The 14,800-nt window shown below is 39.6% G+C and overlaps 1 protein-coding gene across 8 annotated transcripts in view; it reads left to right on the top strand.

The window, feature by feature from the left end:
- The window catches only part of kiaa1328 (KIAA1328 ortholog), a 174,480-nt gene extending 170,585 nt beyond the window's left edge, over positions 1-3,895 (top strand). For 7 of the 8 annotated variants that reach the window (XM_043684535.1, XM_043684585.1, XM_043684692.1 and 4 more), the window contains one exon: positions 3,239-3,895. In XM_043684535.1, coding sequence (XP_043540470.1) covers positions 3,239-3,464 — 226 coding nt within the window. In that variant the 3' untranslated portion in view covers positions 3,465-3,895. The remainder of the gene's footprint in view (positions 1-3,238) is intronic. The other variant, XM_043684899.1, reaches the window with a different exon arrangement.
- Positions 3,896-14,800: the final 10,905 nt, after the last annotated feature.

Below are 14,800 nucleotides of genomic sequence, written 5' to 3'. Positions count from 1 at the left end.
CATCAGTGGTGGGCAAGTTATTGGAGAGAATCCTGAGGGGCAGGATGTACATGTATTTGGTAAGGCAAGGACTGCTTAGGGATAATCAACATGGCTTTGTGCATAGGAAATCATGTCTCACAAACTTGATTGAGTTTTTTGAAGAAGTAACAAAGAGGATTGATGAGGGCAGAGCGGTAGATGTGATCTATATGGACTTCAGTAAGACATTTGACAATGTTCCCCATGGGAAACTGCTTAGCAAGGTTAGATCTCATAGAAAACAGGGAGAACTATCCATTTGGATACAATACTGTCTCAAAGGTAGAAGACAGAGGGTGGTGGTGGAGGGTTGTTTTTCAGCCTGGAGGCCTGTGACCAACGGAGTGCCACAAGGATTGGTACTGGGACCACTATTTTTCATCATTTTTAAGTAAATGATTTGAATGGCAACGTAAGAGGTAAAGATAGTTTGCAGATGACACCAAAATTGGAGGTGAAATGGACAGCGAAGAAGGTTACCTCGGATTACAATGGAATCTTGATCAGATGGGAGTGAGGAGTGGCAGATGGAGTTTAATTTAAATAAATGTGCGGTGCTGCATTTTGGAAAAGCAAATCTTAGCAGGACTTATACACTTAATGATAAGGTCCTAGGGAGTGTTGCTGAACATAGAGACCTTGGAGTGCAAGTTCATAGCTCCTTGAAAGTGGAGTTGCGGGTAGTTAGGATAGTGAAGAAGGCGTTTGGTATGCTTTCTTTTCCAGGAGTTGGGAGGTCATGTTGCAGCTGTACAGGACATTGGTTAGGCCACTTTTGGAATATTGCGTGTAATTCTGGTCTTCCTATTGTGAGGATGTTGTGAAACTTGAAAGGGTTCAGAAAAGATTTACAAGGATATTGCCAGGGTTAGAGGATTTGAGCTATAGGGACAGGCTGGGGCTGTTTTCTCTGGAGTGAAGGAGGCTGAGAGGTGACCTTATAGAGGTTTACAAAATTGAGAGGCAGGGATAAGATAAATAGGCAAAGTATTTTCCCTGGGCTGGGGGAGTCCAGAACTAGAGGGCATAGGTTTAGGGTGAGAGGGGAAAGATATAAAAATTGCCTCAGTGACAACGTTTTCACGCAGAGGTTGGTGAGTATGGGTGTATGAATAGGAAGGGTTTGGAGGGATATGGGCCTGGTGCTGGCAGGTGGGACTAGATTGGGTTGGGATATCTGATTAGCATGGATAAGTTGGACTGAAGAGTCTGTTTTCAGTGGTGTACATGTTTATGACTCTATATGATAGTTGTTAAACTAAAAGGCTGTACCTGTCAGACATTCTAATTTCATTTTCTGAAGTGCATACTTAATTCCAGAAAATATTTACTATCAATTCCAATGTATAAGGCTATCCCAAATTTTGGCTTCAGAAATCATGCTTATGCATGTACTCAGCATATAAATGGACTACCTTTCCCCCTACCCCTTTTCAACAGTGAAATATGATGCTTGTGTTAGTAATCAGTTTCAATTGTTCAATCCACTACTGGATACCTTGATTATTAGTAATTTATATCTGTGTGTACATGATCAAAAAGACAATATTATATTGAATTGAATTGAATTTATTGTCACATGTACCGAGGCTCAGTGAAAAGCTTTGTCTTGTGAGCAATACAGGCAGATCACATAGTTAAGTAGCATAGATAAGTAAATATTAGGTAAACAGCGGCAAAAACAAAAACACAGGTACAGGCGAATGCTAAGCATTTGAGGGTCCATACAGTATTCGAACAACAGTAGGGTGGAAACTGTTTTGGAAACCGGCTGGTGTGTGTGTTCAGGCTTCTGTACCTTCTTCCCGATGGTAGAGGTTGTAGAAACGCATTGCCAGGGTGGGATGGATCTTTGAGAATGCTGGCGGCCTTTCCTTGACAGTGGGCTTGGTAGATGGACTCTACTGATGGGAGGTTGGCCTTTGTGATTGTCTAGGCTGAGTTCACCACTTCCTGTAACCGTTTCCGATCTTGAATGGTACAGTTGCCATACCAGTTAGTGATACATCCAGACAGAATGCTCTCGATGGTGCACCTGTAAAAATTAGCAAGGGTATTCGCCCTCATGCCAAATTTTCTCAGTTGCCTGAGGAAGAAGAGATGTTTTTGGGCATTTGTAACCAGTGTGTCCACGTGAAGAGTCCGAGAAAGCTTGTTATCGATGACCACTCCCAACAGCTTGACACTCTCCACTCGTTCCACTTCTGTGCTGTTAATGTGTAGGGGGGCATGCGTAACATCCCGTCGAAAGTCAATAATGAGTTCCTTGGTTTTGAGTTAGGTTGTTCTCAGTGCACCATTTTTCCATGTCTTCCACCTCTCGCCTGTAGTCTGTTTCATTGCCTGCGGACATTTGACCGACTGTGGTGGTGTCATCAGCGAACTTGTAAATGGCATTAGTCTGGTATTTGGCAACACAGTCATGGGTATACAGTGAGTACAGTAGGGGGCTGAGTACGCACCCCTGGGGGGGTTCCAGTGTTGATTGAGCATTACTGAGGATGAAATATTGTTCCCAATCTTCATTGATTATGGCCGTGGGTCAGGAATCTGAGGATCCAGTTGCAGAGAGTGGGGCTTAGTTCGAGATCACTAAGTTTAGGAATCGGTCTCAAGGGGATATTAGTGTTGAAGGCTGAACTGTAGTCAATGAGTAGGATTCTTACATAGCTGTTCGTGGTGTCAAGATGTTCTAGGGAGGAGTGAAGAGCAAGTGATATGGCATCTGATGTGGATCTGTTGGTCCTGTAAGCAAATTTGAGTGGGTCAAGAATAGTGGGGAGACTGGAGTTGTAGGCTGTGTTGTAAAGATACGTTGGAGTTTAACATCACCACCACACAGAGCATAATTTATGTGGCAAACAGCAGAGATAGTGACCACCTACACCCATACTGGCAATCCACTTCCATATTAAGCCTGTTAATTTATCCCTATTTTTACATAGATTTTCAGGCTTCAAAGATTGATTTACACACTGACATCTACATGAAATAGATTCCTGGGAATAAATGAAGCATCATAACATTGGCAGTTTATTATCATGGTTACTTTATCATAAGTCATGTGATCTTGAGTTATGTGCTTTGAATATTTATGAAAGAGCTCCCATTAGGGAGCAAAATATGTTGTGTTTCTTTTATTATGCATATTTTTCTGAAAAGAATCTCAAATACTCAAATTTAACACTTTTTTTTCATTTCTTCCAACACCTTTTAGCAATGAAGCCTCCCTTGTTCATTTGGTGGATGCATTGAGTCCAATTTGCTTACAAAAACATAATTTGCACATCAAGGAAGGAAACAGAAAACCAAGGAAAAGCAGCGCAATGCAAAGCAGAAAACATCAAAATCTTGCTAAGACTGGAACAGCTCCAACAGACAGTGGGGATTCAGATGAAGAACTTGAAGAAAGCAGAATGTTAGAGGATGTTTTCTTTATTTAAGAAGGGGTGGGGTTGAACATTCTCACTGACATGAGTTAACCATTATGATTTTTTAATTCTTTTAACAAAACTGTGGAGTATCGAAGAATGCTTTAGTGTCCAATTGGTGTGCAGCATCCAAAAGTCCCTCTTTAACCTTTAATGCTTTGGAGCATTGTGGCAAAGTGTGCTTTGATGGGTTAATAGAAAATGTAAAGTGATTAGCAAGCTATGTATGGAATTCATTAAAACTGATAACTACAGTATATTTCCAGCAATCTTCCTGTGACATATTATTTTTGAAGCTTTAAAAAAATGAATTGCCTTAACTAACCTTTCTGTTGGTTTTTTTTTATATTTACTGAAAGTGTATTTATCACACTCGCTACCTATAATACTCATATCAAGAATATACGTAATGGCAATCAACTTATTGCAAAAACACTGAGAAATCATCTGGCAAGTTATTATTGAGATGTGAGTTACTGCTGAATATCACTCAGGTTCGATAGTGTCAAACAGTTTTGTTTTAAAATTGTTATAAAATCTGAAACTGCAGTCAATTAAGTGTACTCTCTCTTCATATACTGCTACAGTTCTGTAGACGGCGACTATGTGGTGTAGAATTGTGGTTTGTGACAGGGTGCTCTTTTTTTTTCCTGAGTTAATGTTTGAAGATATGAAGGCATTGTGGAATGTCCAAGCATAAACCATTGTTGAAACATAATTCTGCATATCATTTTTACAACTAACAAGATACAGAGTCCATAACCAAAATAATAGTGGTTATCTAAAACTAGTTTATTTTTAAAATAATTTTTGTTCCTCAGTCTGAGTTAAAGATGTGGACAGTACACTTTTCTTATTTGTGCACCTCCAGTCATTATAACTCAATTAAATACACCTTCTGATACTGTTTCAGAAATATGCCTCAGCTGTTTCTTCATTGAACTACTTTGACCTGCGATCTTTAATCGAGCACAAGTCATCCTTTGGCTTCTGAGAAGGCATTAATTAAGAGTAGTCTTGTTTTTGGGCTATTGGGAACTAGGAATTATGTGGAAAAAGCTCCCCACATTGATTTTACAATTTGCTTGTTTACAGCAATAGAGATCACATCGTTTGGGCTGGAGTTGAAAGATGAAGTTTTAACCCTGCTGATTTGATTGCTCAAAATTAGTTTATCAGTTTATTTATGCAATGTTGGAATTATTGAGTTATGCAGGTTAAAAACCTGCATGACTCAACTCAAAAATTGGTATCTATCTTTAAAGCAGTAAATATGTTTACCTATGTTCCCAAGAGAAGTTTAAGTATCAAATACCTCATTTATCTCATACTGAGAAAGATGAATATTTAAAATGAAATGGTATTTTAAGGATAACTAGTATATAGTAGTATGAGGACCATTTTTAACACAGGCCTATACCAATGCTGAGCAGCTGACCAGAAGTCAGGATATCAGCCACTGAGAGTAAGTAAATGATGACAAAAGATGGGGCTGTGATTGAATGTTTATCAGCCAAATTAAGATAAATTGAATGTAATTGTTATGTTATTGCAGGCCAACTGACCCCACATGCATTCTTGCATTAGTTAATATGTGAATTTAATAATGGTAAATGTTTTAAGATTGTACAGTGTATAGAACATTAATTTAAATGTCACTATTCAAAAGTATCTTTATTTCAACAGTTATAAGTTACTATATTAAATATTTTTGTTTACTGACATTGGCTTTGAATATAATGATTAATTTCATACAACATGAATGTGACAATGATGAACAGCAACAACACAGTTTCAGTCCAGAATAAAATGTGTACTTAAGAGAGATTGCTCTATTTGGTTTCTCTGGCCACAGTACTGTTTAAAATTCAATTCATGCAATGTTGGATGACATTAAAAGAAGGAAATGAAAACTTGGATTTATTTGATGTCTTTTGTGTCACTGAGGTATACTTTACAGCCAGTGAGTTGGTTTCACATTTAGCCACTTGTAGCATTGGCAAATGTTGCAACCACATTTTACTCAAAGTCCCCAAGGTACAGTGAGATAACTGACTATTTAATTTTCTTTAGAAATATTATTTGAAGGATTCTGGGAAATTATCACCTCGTGTACTTTTATGTCCACCTTTAAAGCAGATTGGTTTAACATTACATCCACTAAATTGCATTCTTGACAATTTTGCAACAGAGTGTCTGCTAGATCAAATGCTCATGTTCCAGAAATGGAGCTTGAATACATGACCATCTGACTCAGGCAATAGTGGTTAATAAGCTATCACTTAGTGCTCTTAAATTTTGCCCTTTGAATAACAAAATACCTGATATGTATGTTGCAGCACAACAGTTAATCAGTTGTGGTTTGCTTCTTGAATATCTGTGTTTCTCAAAAGGTCCTGAATGTAGTGGTTATCCCAGTGAATCTGAATAGTAACTGATCAATGACTGTAACAAAATATTCATTCCAAATAAGAACCGGAAAAGGCTCACCTTGTTGCAATCTGCGCATTTCTCTGGACTTTAATGTTTCCATAGTTGGGACCACAGTGTCATTTATAAGGTAAGATTTTAACAAATTCATGATTTGTTATCATGAGTGACATATATGTTCTGTATATCTATTAGCAACATTGTATCTGAAAGCAAAGTATGGCATTGAATGCTAGATTTTTAAAGTGTTTTATTAATGTGTACTAAATTTATTTTAGAGAGGTAGATAGAGCAACTTGCATATTTTTGTAGGTGTAATACCTTATTCTGTGAGTGGTGTTTTGGCTATTTGAACTACCAGTGGGAAGAAAAAAATGTGTTGTTTTCATTTTCCTTAAAAGCGTTATTGTCTTCTAATAAAGCATTCTGAAGTGTTACCAGACATTGTAATAACCCTCCTATCTAATATTATCCCATAACGAGTTCAATACAACTCTAAGTATTTAAATCACTTTCATCAGATTGCATATGGACATCAAAATATTGTCTGTACTTTCTGAATATGTATAGAATGATTTGATGTAATCAACATTTGTCACTAATATAAATGCAAATACAAAATGGCTTTCCATATAAAATTTTGCTCTTTTTAATTGGGTGTACTTTTAAATTATTCTCATTTTATTTCTAGTATATTGTGTGAAGTGGCCTTTACAATGTTAATCAGTCTTGAAATAGAAGCAATATTTTACTTCCCAAATTGAGCACGCAGGGAAAAAAACTTGAAAATTTCCATTCCTTAGTGGTAATCTGAAATGGGTGTGTGATGGAACTCTGGTCATATAATGTTATAACTCAGTCTGTGCCTCAGTTAATGAAAATCAAATATACTAGATAACATCTTTCCGAATACAATACTGCACCCCTGTTGCTACAGAGGACAGAAGTGGAAAATAACTAACTGTACTAGTGATTCCAAGATTGAAAGTATACATCATCTAACTGGTGTATTCTCCATGGCATTGCCTCTTCTAATCATAGTCTATATTAGAGTGGTGTTGGAAAAGCACAGCAGGTCAGGCAGCATCCGAGGAGCAGGAAAATCGATATTTCGGGCAAAAGTCCTTCAGGGATTCCTGATGAAGGGCTTTTGCCTGAAATGTCGATTTTCCTGCTCCTCAGATGCTGCCTGACCTGCTGTGCTTTTCCAACACCACTCTAATCTAGACTCTGATCTCCAGCATCTGCAGTCCACACTTTCGCCTCTTTTAATCATAGTCCCCTTTCCATTCAACCAGCATGCTCTTCTCCCACAGTATAAATGTTTTTTTCCTTTACTTCAGTATTCTTGTGAATTGTCCTGATGAGTGCAAGATAAAAGCTTTAATAAAATGTATTTTTTCAGAAATGGCTTAAATTGCTGTACCTAGGATTGAGAGATTGATAACACGTGTGTTAAGCGTAGCCATGGTAACTAAGCTTTATCAGAGGCTGCATTCTAGACATTTGGCACTTTCTGGATTTAATTTTTATTTTAGTTTCAGACTACTCTTTATTAAGTATTTTTTCCAAACTGAATTTAATTTGTCTTGCTTTACATCAGACTTCCTATTTAATATTCACAAATCATTATTTCTCGAGTGCTAGGACCTATGTTGCCAAGTGTGCGAATGTTTACAACTGGACATCGACTCTCCAATTATGCATAACTATGGATTTACTTTTGTTTTGTTTCAAAAAGAAAGAATAATCTGGGTTTGAACAGATACAGACCAATAACACAATATTAGTCACCTGTTTTTAAAAAAGAGATCTGTGGGTGCTGGAAATCAGAAACACAAACAGAAATTTGCTGGGAAATTTAAGCAGGTCTGGCAGCATCTGTGGAGAGAAATCAGAGTTAGCATTTTGGGTCCAATGACTCTTCTTCAGAACAGTTCCGGTTTGTGTAGTCACTTGTTTTACACAGATTAGACAACCTCAACCTAATAGAATTGAACCCAAAATCTTTCAGTTTAAGAATTTAATTAAAGTAAACTATCATTGGACTGAAGTATAAATATAAAAATACAAAATGTGGTAGTTGGCACGTTACAATAAAACAACCTTCAAAGATGTATGTTTATTGAATTAAATTTACACAAATACAGCAATGCTGTGCTGTACTAGATGGTTTATATCAATGAAAAATCTAATGCGCCACAAAGGAATATTTTAAAAACAAAGGGTAAGAAAATTAGAGATGCCCCAGTGTAATCTCCTGGCTCTGGCACACAAGAATGCATTCAGCACCGCGTGTCTATGCTGGCTGTTTGTAAGATCAGCACCACTCTAATCTAAGATCAGTTTATCTCTTGCCACTTTTGTGGTCTTTTCCTTGTTCTGCAAATATTTCTGTTATGTTCTCATGATCAATATGTCAGTGTGCCTTTAAGAGACATTCTCATGAAATAATTACCATAACATAGCATGTGACTTGAGGGCTTAAAAGGTTTCATATTCCATCTTGAATATGGAAAGCATGGCACCCCACTGGAAGCATGGTGCTCTGTTATAACATAACAACTTAATATTAGCCCAGGCATGTGTGCCTGAGGAACGTAATGTTTGTACATAGTATTTAGTCGTAATAAGTGTTGGATTCTTTAATACTAGAATGTTCATGCCCAATTTCTTATGCTACATGACATAAGCATTGCTGCATCAGGAGGAGGCAAATTCTCACCAATTTTCTCTTCAGATACTGATCTAATTTTATTTTGAAAGTTAGATTATTTTTTCCAATCTGGAATTATTCATTTAGCTTGGTAAATTGTACTTGCCACTCAGCTATTTTCGAAAGGCGAGAGAAAAACTTAGCAATCATGGACTAGTTAGTTTAGCAAGTTCAGCAGATGCATGGCAGCACAAACTACAAGTTCTCCTTCAAGTACTCACTTTCCAAACTTGACAGTACATCACTGTTCCTTCACTGTCTCTCGTTCAAAATCCTGGAATTCCCTTCTTAGCAGCACTGTGGACATCACTAGCCTCCATAGGCTGTGGTCTTTCAAGAAGGCAGCTCACCACCACCTTGGGATGGCCATGGGAACCTAAATGGAGCCTAGTTATGCTTGTCTCTTTATGGGGTACATGGAACATTCCTTGTTACAGTCTTATTCCACCACTGATCCACAACTCTTTCTCCAGTGTATTGATGATATCATCGGTGCTGCTTCCCTTTCTCATCTGGAAGTGGAAAAGGTTATAAACTTCACTTCTAATTTCCAACTGGCTCTCCCCTTCACCTGGTCCATCTCCGGCTCTCCCCTTCCCTTCCTTGACATCTGTTTCTATTTCTGGGGATAGGCTGGCCACCAATATTTACTACAAACTCCGTTATCTTGACTATGTATCCTCACACCCCGCTTCCTGTAAAGATTCTATTCCATTCTCCCAGTTTCTCCATCTCTATCGCATTTGTTGCAGTGAAGTCAACTTCGACCAGGAGGCCTTCAAAATGTCCACCTTCTTCATCAACCAAGAATTTCTCAGCACTGTAGTTAACAAGGCCCTCAGCTGGGCATAACCCATCTCCCGCACTTCAATTCTCACCCCCTGTCTTCCCACCTACAACAGCGATAGAGTCCTGCCTGTCCTCACCTATCATCCCACCAGCATTTACATCCAAAGGATCATTAGCCACAATGTCCACTACCTCCAGTGGGATGCCACCATCAGACTCATATTCCCCTCCCCTCCCTTGTCAGCCTTCCACAAGGACCGTCCTCTCCCAGATACCTTGGTCCACTCCTCCTTTATTGCTAACATTCCTCCCACAGCTCCATGGCACCTTCCCCTGTAACAGCAGCAAGTGTAATAACTGCCAATTTATCTCCACCCTCCTCAGTATCCAAGAGCCCAAACAAACTTTCCAGATGAAGCATCACTTTACTTCCACTTCACTGACTCAATATATTCTATTACCTTCGCAGCTCACAATGTGGTTTTCTCTATTTTGGGGGAATGAAGTGTACACTGGGTGACCACTTCATAGAAGACCGATACTCTGTCCACAAAAAAGACTGAGCCTTTAGTGACCTGCCATTTCAACACACCACCTTCTTCCCTGGTCAACATCTCTGCCTCAAGCTTCCTGCAGTGCTCCAGCAAAACTCAGTGCAACCTGGAAGAACAGCCACTAATTTTCCACTTCGGTTGGGGGGGGGGATCTCTGTTGCCTTCTGGACTCAATACTGAGTTCAACAATTTTAGGGTTGGAGGCACCTTCTCCCATGTTCTTAACCCAGCCCCACATCCCGGGCCTTGTTATTCACATAGTCCTCATTCTTGATGAAGGACTCTGCCCCGAAACATCAATTCTCCTGCTCCTCAGATGCTGCCTGACCTGTGCTTTTCCAACAACTCACTCTCAACTGCTATTGTACACTATCCATTATTAGCCACTGATAATTCCCTTTAGCAGCCATTCATTCTCCTACTCTGACTGTTATCCACTCCTTTTTCTGTCCAACTGTTCTCTCTCTTTGGGCTCTCTCCACCTATCATTTACTCCTTAACCCCTCTTCCTACCCTATCTTCTGCATAAAAATCAACATTTCCCTGGCTACCCTTCCGAAGAAGGGTCACTGGACACAAATGTTAACTCTGATACTGCCAGACCTCCTGAGATTTTCCAGTAATTTCTGTTTTTGTCACTATTACCACCTTGAGTGCAATTAGAGACTGAAAATAAATTGTGGTCAAGTCAATGACTTCCAAATCCCCATAACAAATCATAAAACACATTGTTGGGAAATACCATATATACTCATGTATAGGTAGAATTTTGAAGACTTTTTTTGAAGGTGAAATTAGGAGTCGACTCATACTTGAGGTATTGTATTCAAGGGGATGAAATTCATCCTTGGCATGAGTCAAAAAATGGACAAACAAGAGCTAGATCTCTATATAAAATAATAAACAACAAAAGGAAAAAAGAATTATGGCCATTATTGAATATTTATCCACGAAATAGATAAAATTGGAAATTTACCTTCCCACCAGCCCCCTGGTCCTGGGTTCTGGAACCTTCCCTGTAATATGTTCAGGCCATGGTAAACCAGTCACCCTGTACTGTCATACCATTGTAGTAATTCTGAAAACCTGGAATGAAGTGTGACGGCTGGCAGACAGGAAGACCTGGAATGGAGCGATACAGCAAGCAGACTGGAAAGCTGGAGCAGAGCGCAGCAGAGTGGCAACTGACTCATAAATTTTGATCTGTAACTGTACAGAACTGGGGTAAACTTATACATGAAATGTATGGAAATACAAGATTTTTGGGCCAAAGATAAGGGATTGACTTGTACATGAGATCAATCTATACACAAATATGTATGGTAATTTATGATCTTTAGTGATTGAATATCTTGAAAGTTTTCAGCTGATCATGGTTTCAAAAAGGCAATGTCATACCTGTTAGCCTGATTGAATTTTTTTAACTGAAGTAGTGGACATAGCAATGTTTATGGATTTCAGTTATAAATACTTCTAGAATATATTTAATTAGGCCTGTCATCAGGAGATTGTTAGCTCAGACTGAAACTTGAGAAAGTGAATATTCATTTATTTGGTTAGAAAGGCACTGATCAGCAGGAGAACAGGGAGAGTGTGGTAATATGGCTTGGAACTTTAATTGACAGGATCTTACACACATGGCTGAATCTTGTGTGTTTCCCTCCCTTGGCATTCAATGGCATTGCCATCACTGAATCCCCCACTATCAATATTGTGGTGGTTCAAGAAGGCAGCACACAACCAGCTGAAGAGCAACTGGGGATGGACAATAACTACTTGCCCAACCAGCAATGCTAAACATCAGTGAATGGATATTATAAAAAATCTGAATTGCATTGTTTTTGTAAGGGTTCTCACTGCAAGACTTAACAAGTTTACTCACCCTACTTTACCAAACTCAATACATTAATTGACTTCCCTGCAGCATGCCATCTCTCGCACCAATTTCTGCTCCCCTTACCACGTGCTGTCTCCAGAGCAATTCCCCTCTCAGTAGATATATGCTGAAACACTAGCATCCTTGTCTGCACCATCTTTGAAAGACCATTGTGCATCTGGACAAGCATTGACATACTAGCATTGCCCCTTATCAGAATTATAATGGCACAGCAGTCTCAATGCCACACGGGTTTCAATACTGGCAGACAATCCCGTGCACAAGCCATCCTGTTCTTTTACCCTAGTCAGTGTCTAACCAACATTCCACACACTTTCTGAAGAAGGGTCACTGGACCTGAAATGTTAACTCTGATTTCTCTTCCCAGATGCTGCCAGACCTGCTGAGCTTTTCGAATAATTTCTGGTTTTGTTTCTGATTTCCAGCATTTGCAGTTCTTCCAGTTTTTTGCAACACACTTTACCTGGCTACATCCCAAAGAAACAATTTCTGAGTCAGCACTATTCTATCCCCAATGTCCATTCCAGATCCACAGTTTATCATTGTCTAGAACATAGAACAGTACAGCACAGTACAGGCCATTCTGCCCTCAATCTTGTGCCAGCCTTTTATCCTATTCTAAGATCAGACTAACCTACATACTCTTCATTGTACTAACTTCTATATGCCTGTCCAAGAGTTACTTAAATGTCCCTAATGGATCTACTACCACTGCTGGCAGTGCAATCCACGCACCCACCATTCTCAGCATAAAGAACCTACCTCTGACATCTCCCCAAACCTTTGTGCAATTACCTTAAAATTATACCCAGTCATGATAGACGTTTCTGCCATGGGAAAAAAATCTGTCTATCCACTCTATGCCTTTTAACATTTTATAGACCTCTATCATGTCACCTCTCACCTTTCTTCGCTCCCTCAACCTTTCTTCATAAGACATACCCTCCAGTCCAGGCAGCAGCCTGGTAAATCTCTTCTGCAGCCTCTGTAAAGCTTCCACATCTTTCCTATAATGAGGAAACCAGAATTCAATGCAATATTCCAGATGCGGTCTAACCAGGACTCTATAGAGCTGCAGCAAAAACTTGCGGCTCTTAAACTTAATGCCCCTGCTAATGAAAGCCAACACACTATATGCCTTCTTAACAACCCTATCAACCTGGGTAGCAACTTTGAGGGATCTATGGGCATGGAACCCAAGATTCCTTTGTTCCTCCACACTGTCAAAAATTCTGCCTTTAACCCTGTAATCTGCATTCAAATTCAATCTTCCAAAGTGAACCACTTCACACTTTTCCAGGTTGAATTCCATCTGCCCCTTATCAGCCCAGTTCTGCATCCTGTCAATGTCCCATTGCATCCTACAACAGCACTCCGCGCTATCCACAACTCCACCAATCTTCGTGTCTAGTAGGGAAACATCCACATACAGGCAAGCAATCAGACATGCTATACCTTTCAGCCAGTTCTGCAAACTGGACTGGTTTTGATTCCTTCGCTTTCTCACCTTCTGATTGCTGCCTCTACTTTTGCCCATTAGGTGGCAAGGTGTCAGGTACAGTGATGACAGAGTGGGGATCTCTGGCTGTAGTCAGCCTGGAGTATTGACATTTGCAGCAGCGGGTGGTTAACTGGGGTAGTGTCAGTGCCCAGTGCAGGGACTTTGCAAAAGTCCTAGAGCCATGTTTGGGACTCTGAACAATGAAGATGAACTCCATTTGCTTTTCATTCTTTTATACCTCAAAATGGTGGAGGATTGTGGCAACAGAATACTTTTCACTGTATCGCCCTTGATAGATGTGACCATAAATCATTCATTCATTCAAATGGTACTGGGTGGGCCTTACAGAATCATGTAATTGCTGGTCAATATGCAAGGTGGTCTTGGCTCCTACGATAGACCCGAGACCTTCCTAAAAAAGCATCTGGGAATTTTGTGAGGACTTCACTCAGGCAGCTGTTTTCAAATCGGAAAATGTTGAGCCAATCTAGATGAACCAATTCTGCCCCATTAAGCTTGGCCCTGACCCTTTTACTACAATCAGTGAGAACTGAACCAGTTGCTTCTATAATGTGCCTGAATGGTCTACTTTTGCGTCCATTTTTTTTGGACCTTAGGTTTGAGAATATCGAGTTTTCCAAAGGACCAGCCTTTCCAAAAAGCTGCACTGCCAAACAGTATGTACCAGTGTAGCAACGCTATCTATCAAAGTTGTATCATTGATTTGTAAAGGTTGCCTGGTATAGGTTGTCAGTCTTGTGCGAACTTAAGTGTTGGAGTCCAAAGCGAATTTTGTTAAAGATGAATCCTGCGATCACTGAAATGGCTGCACTGGTATCTATCTCTGGGTGACTATTTAACCAGAAGTTTATTTTGATTGGTTCTGAGTTGGACGTTGCTAAGCAATTTAACTGTTGCTAATCTGATGTAGTGGACTTTCAGGATGTGCGCACTCATGCATACCGGCCTATACGTTTTCTTACTCAATTTAGGTCTAGTGAGACTTTTTCTGTCTTGAGTCCACATACCAGCAGCAACGGCAGTGTCTTGCCAGCCCAAATACTGAAGTCAATTTTAACTGTGTGGCCAAGGTTTGACTTTGTTTTGAAGTTTTGCTATGGGTTGACCTGGAATCCCTCTGTTCCAGGATGTGTCCGGAGTGATGCTATGCAATTGCCTTCACTCAATGGTGTTCTCCAAGCTCGGTCAGACTGATGAAGGTGTCCACTTCCGTCGGAATAGCCTGCAACTCGTTTGCTCCACTTGCCGCATTTTCCAAAGATAAAGCTAGAAATAGTCCCTGTTTGAAGTCCAGTTGGGATTCAGCTCATGGTTGCTATTGTATAGTTACATAATTAATCCCACATTATTGATGGTCTCTCAGCATCTCATTAAGTGTTAAACCAAAGTCATATGCCTATGCCAGTCATCTTATCCCTTCAAAAATCCCAATGCGGATTC

The sequence above is a fragment of the Chiloscyllium plagiosum genome, chromosome 1 (genome assembly GCF_004010195.1).
Source record: "Chiloscyllium plagiosum isolate BGI_BamShark_2017 chromosome 1, ASM401019v2, whole genome shotgun sequence".
NCBI classification, from domain to species: domain Eukaryota; kingdom Metazoa; phylum Chordata; class Chondrichthyes; order Orectolobiformes; family Hemiscylliidae; genus Chiloscyllium; species Chiloscyllium plagiosum.
The sequence above is the reverse complement of the archived record's forward strand: the minus strand, read 5'-3'. Positions and strand labels throughout refer to the sequence as shown.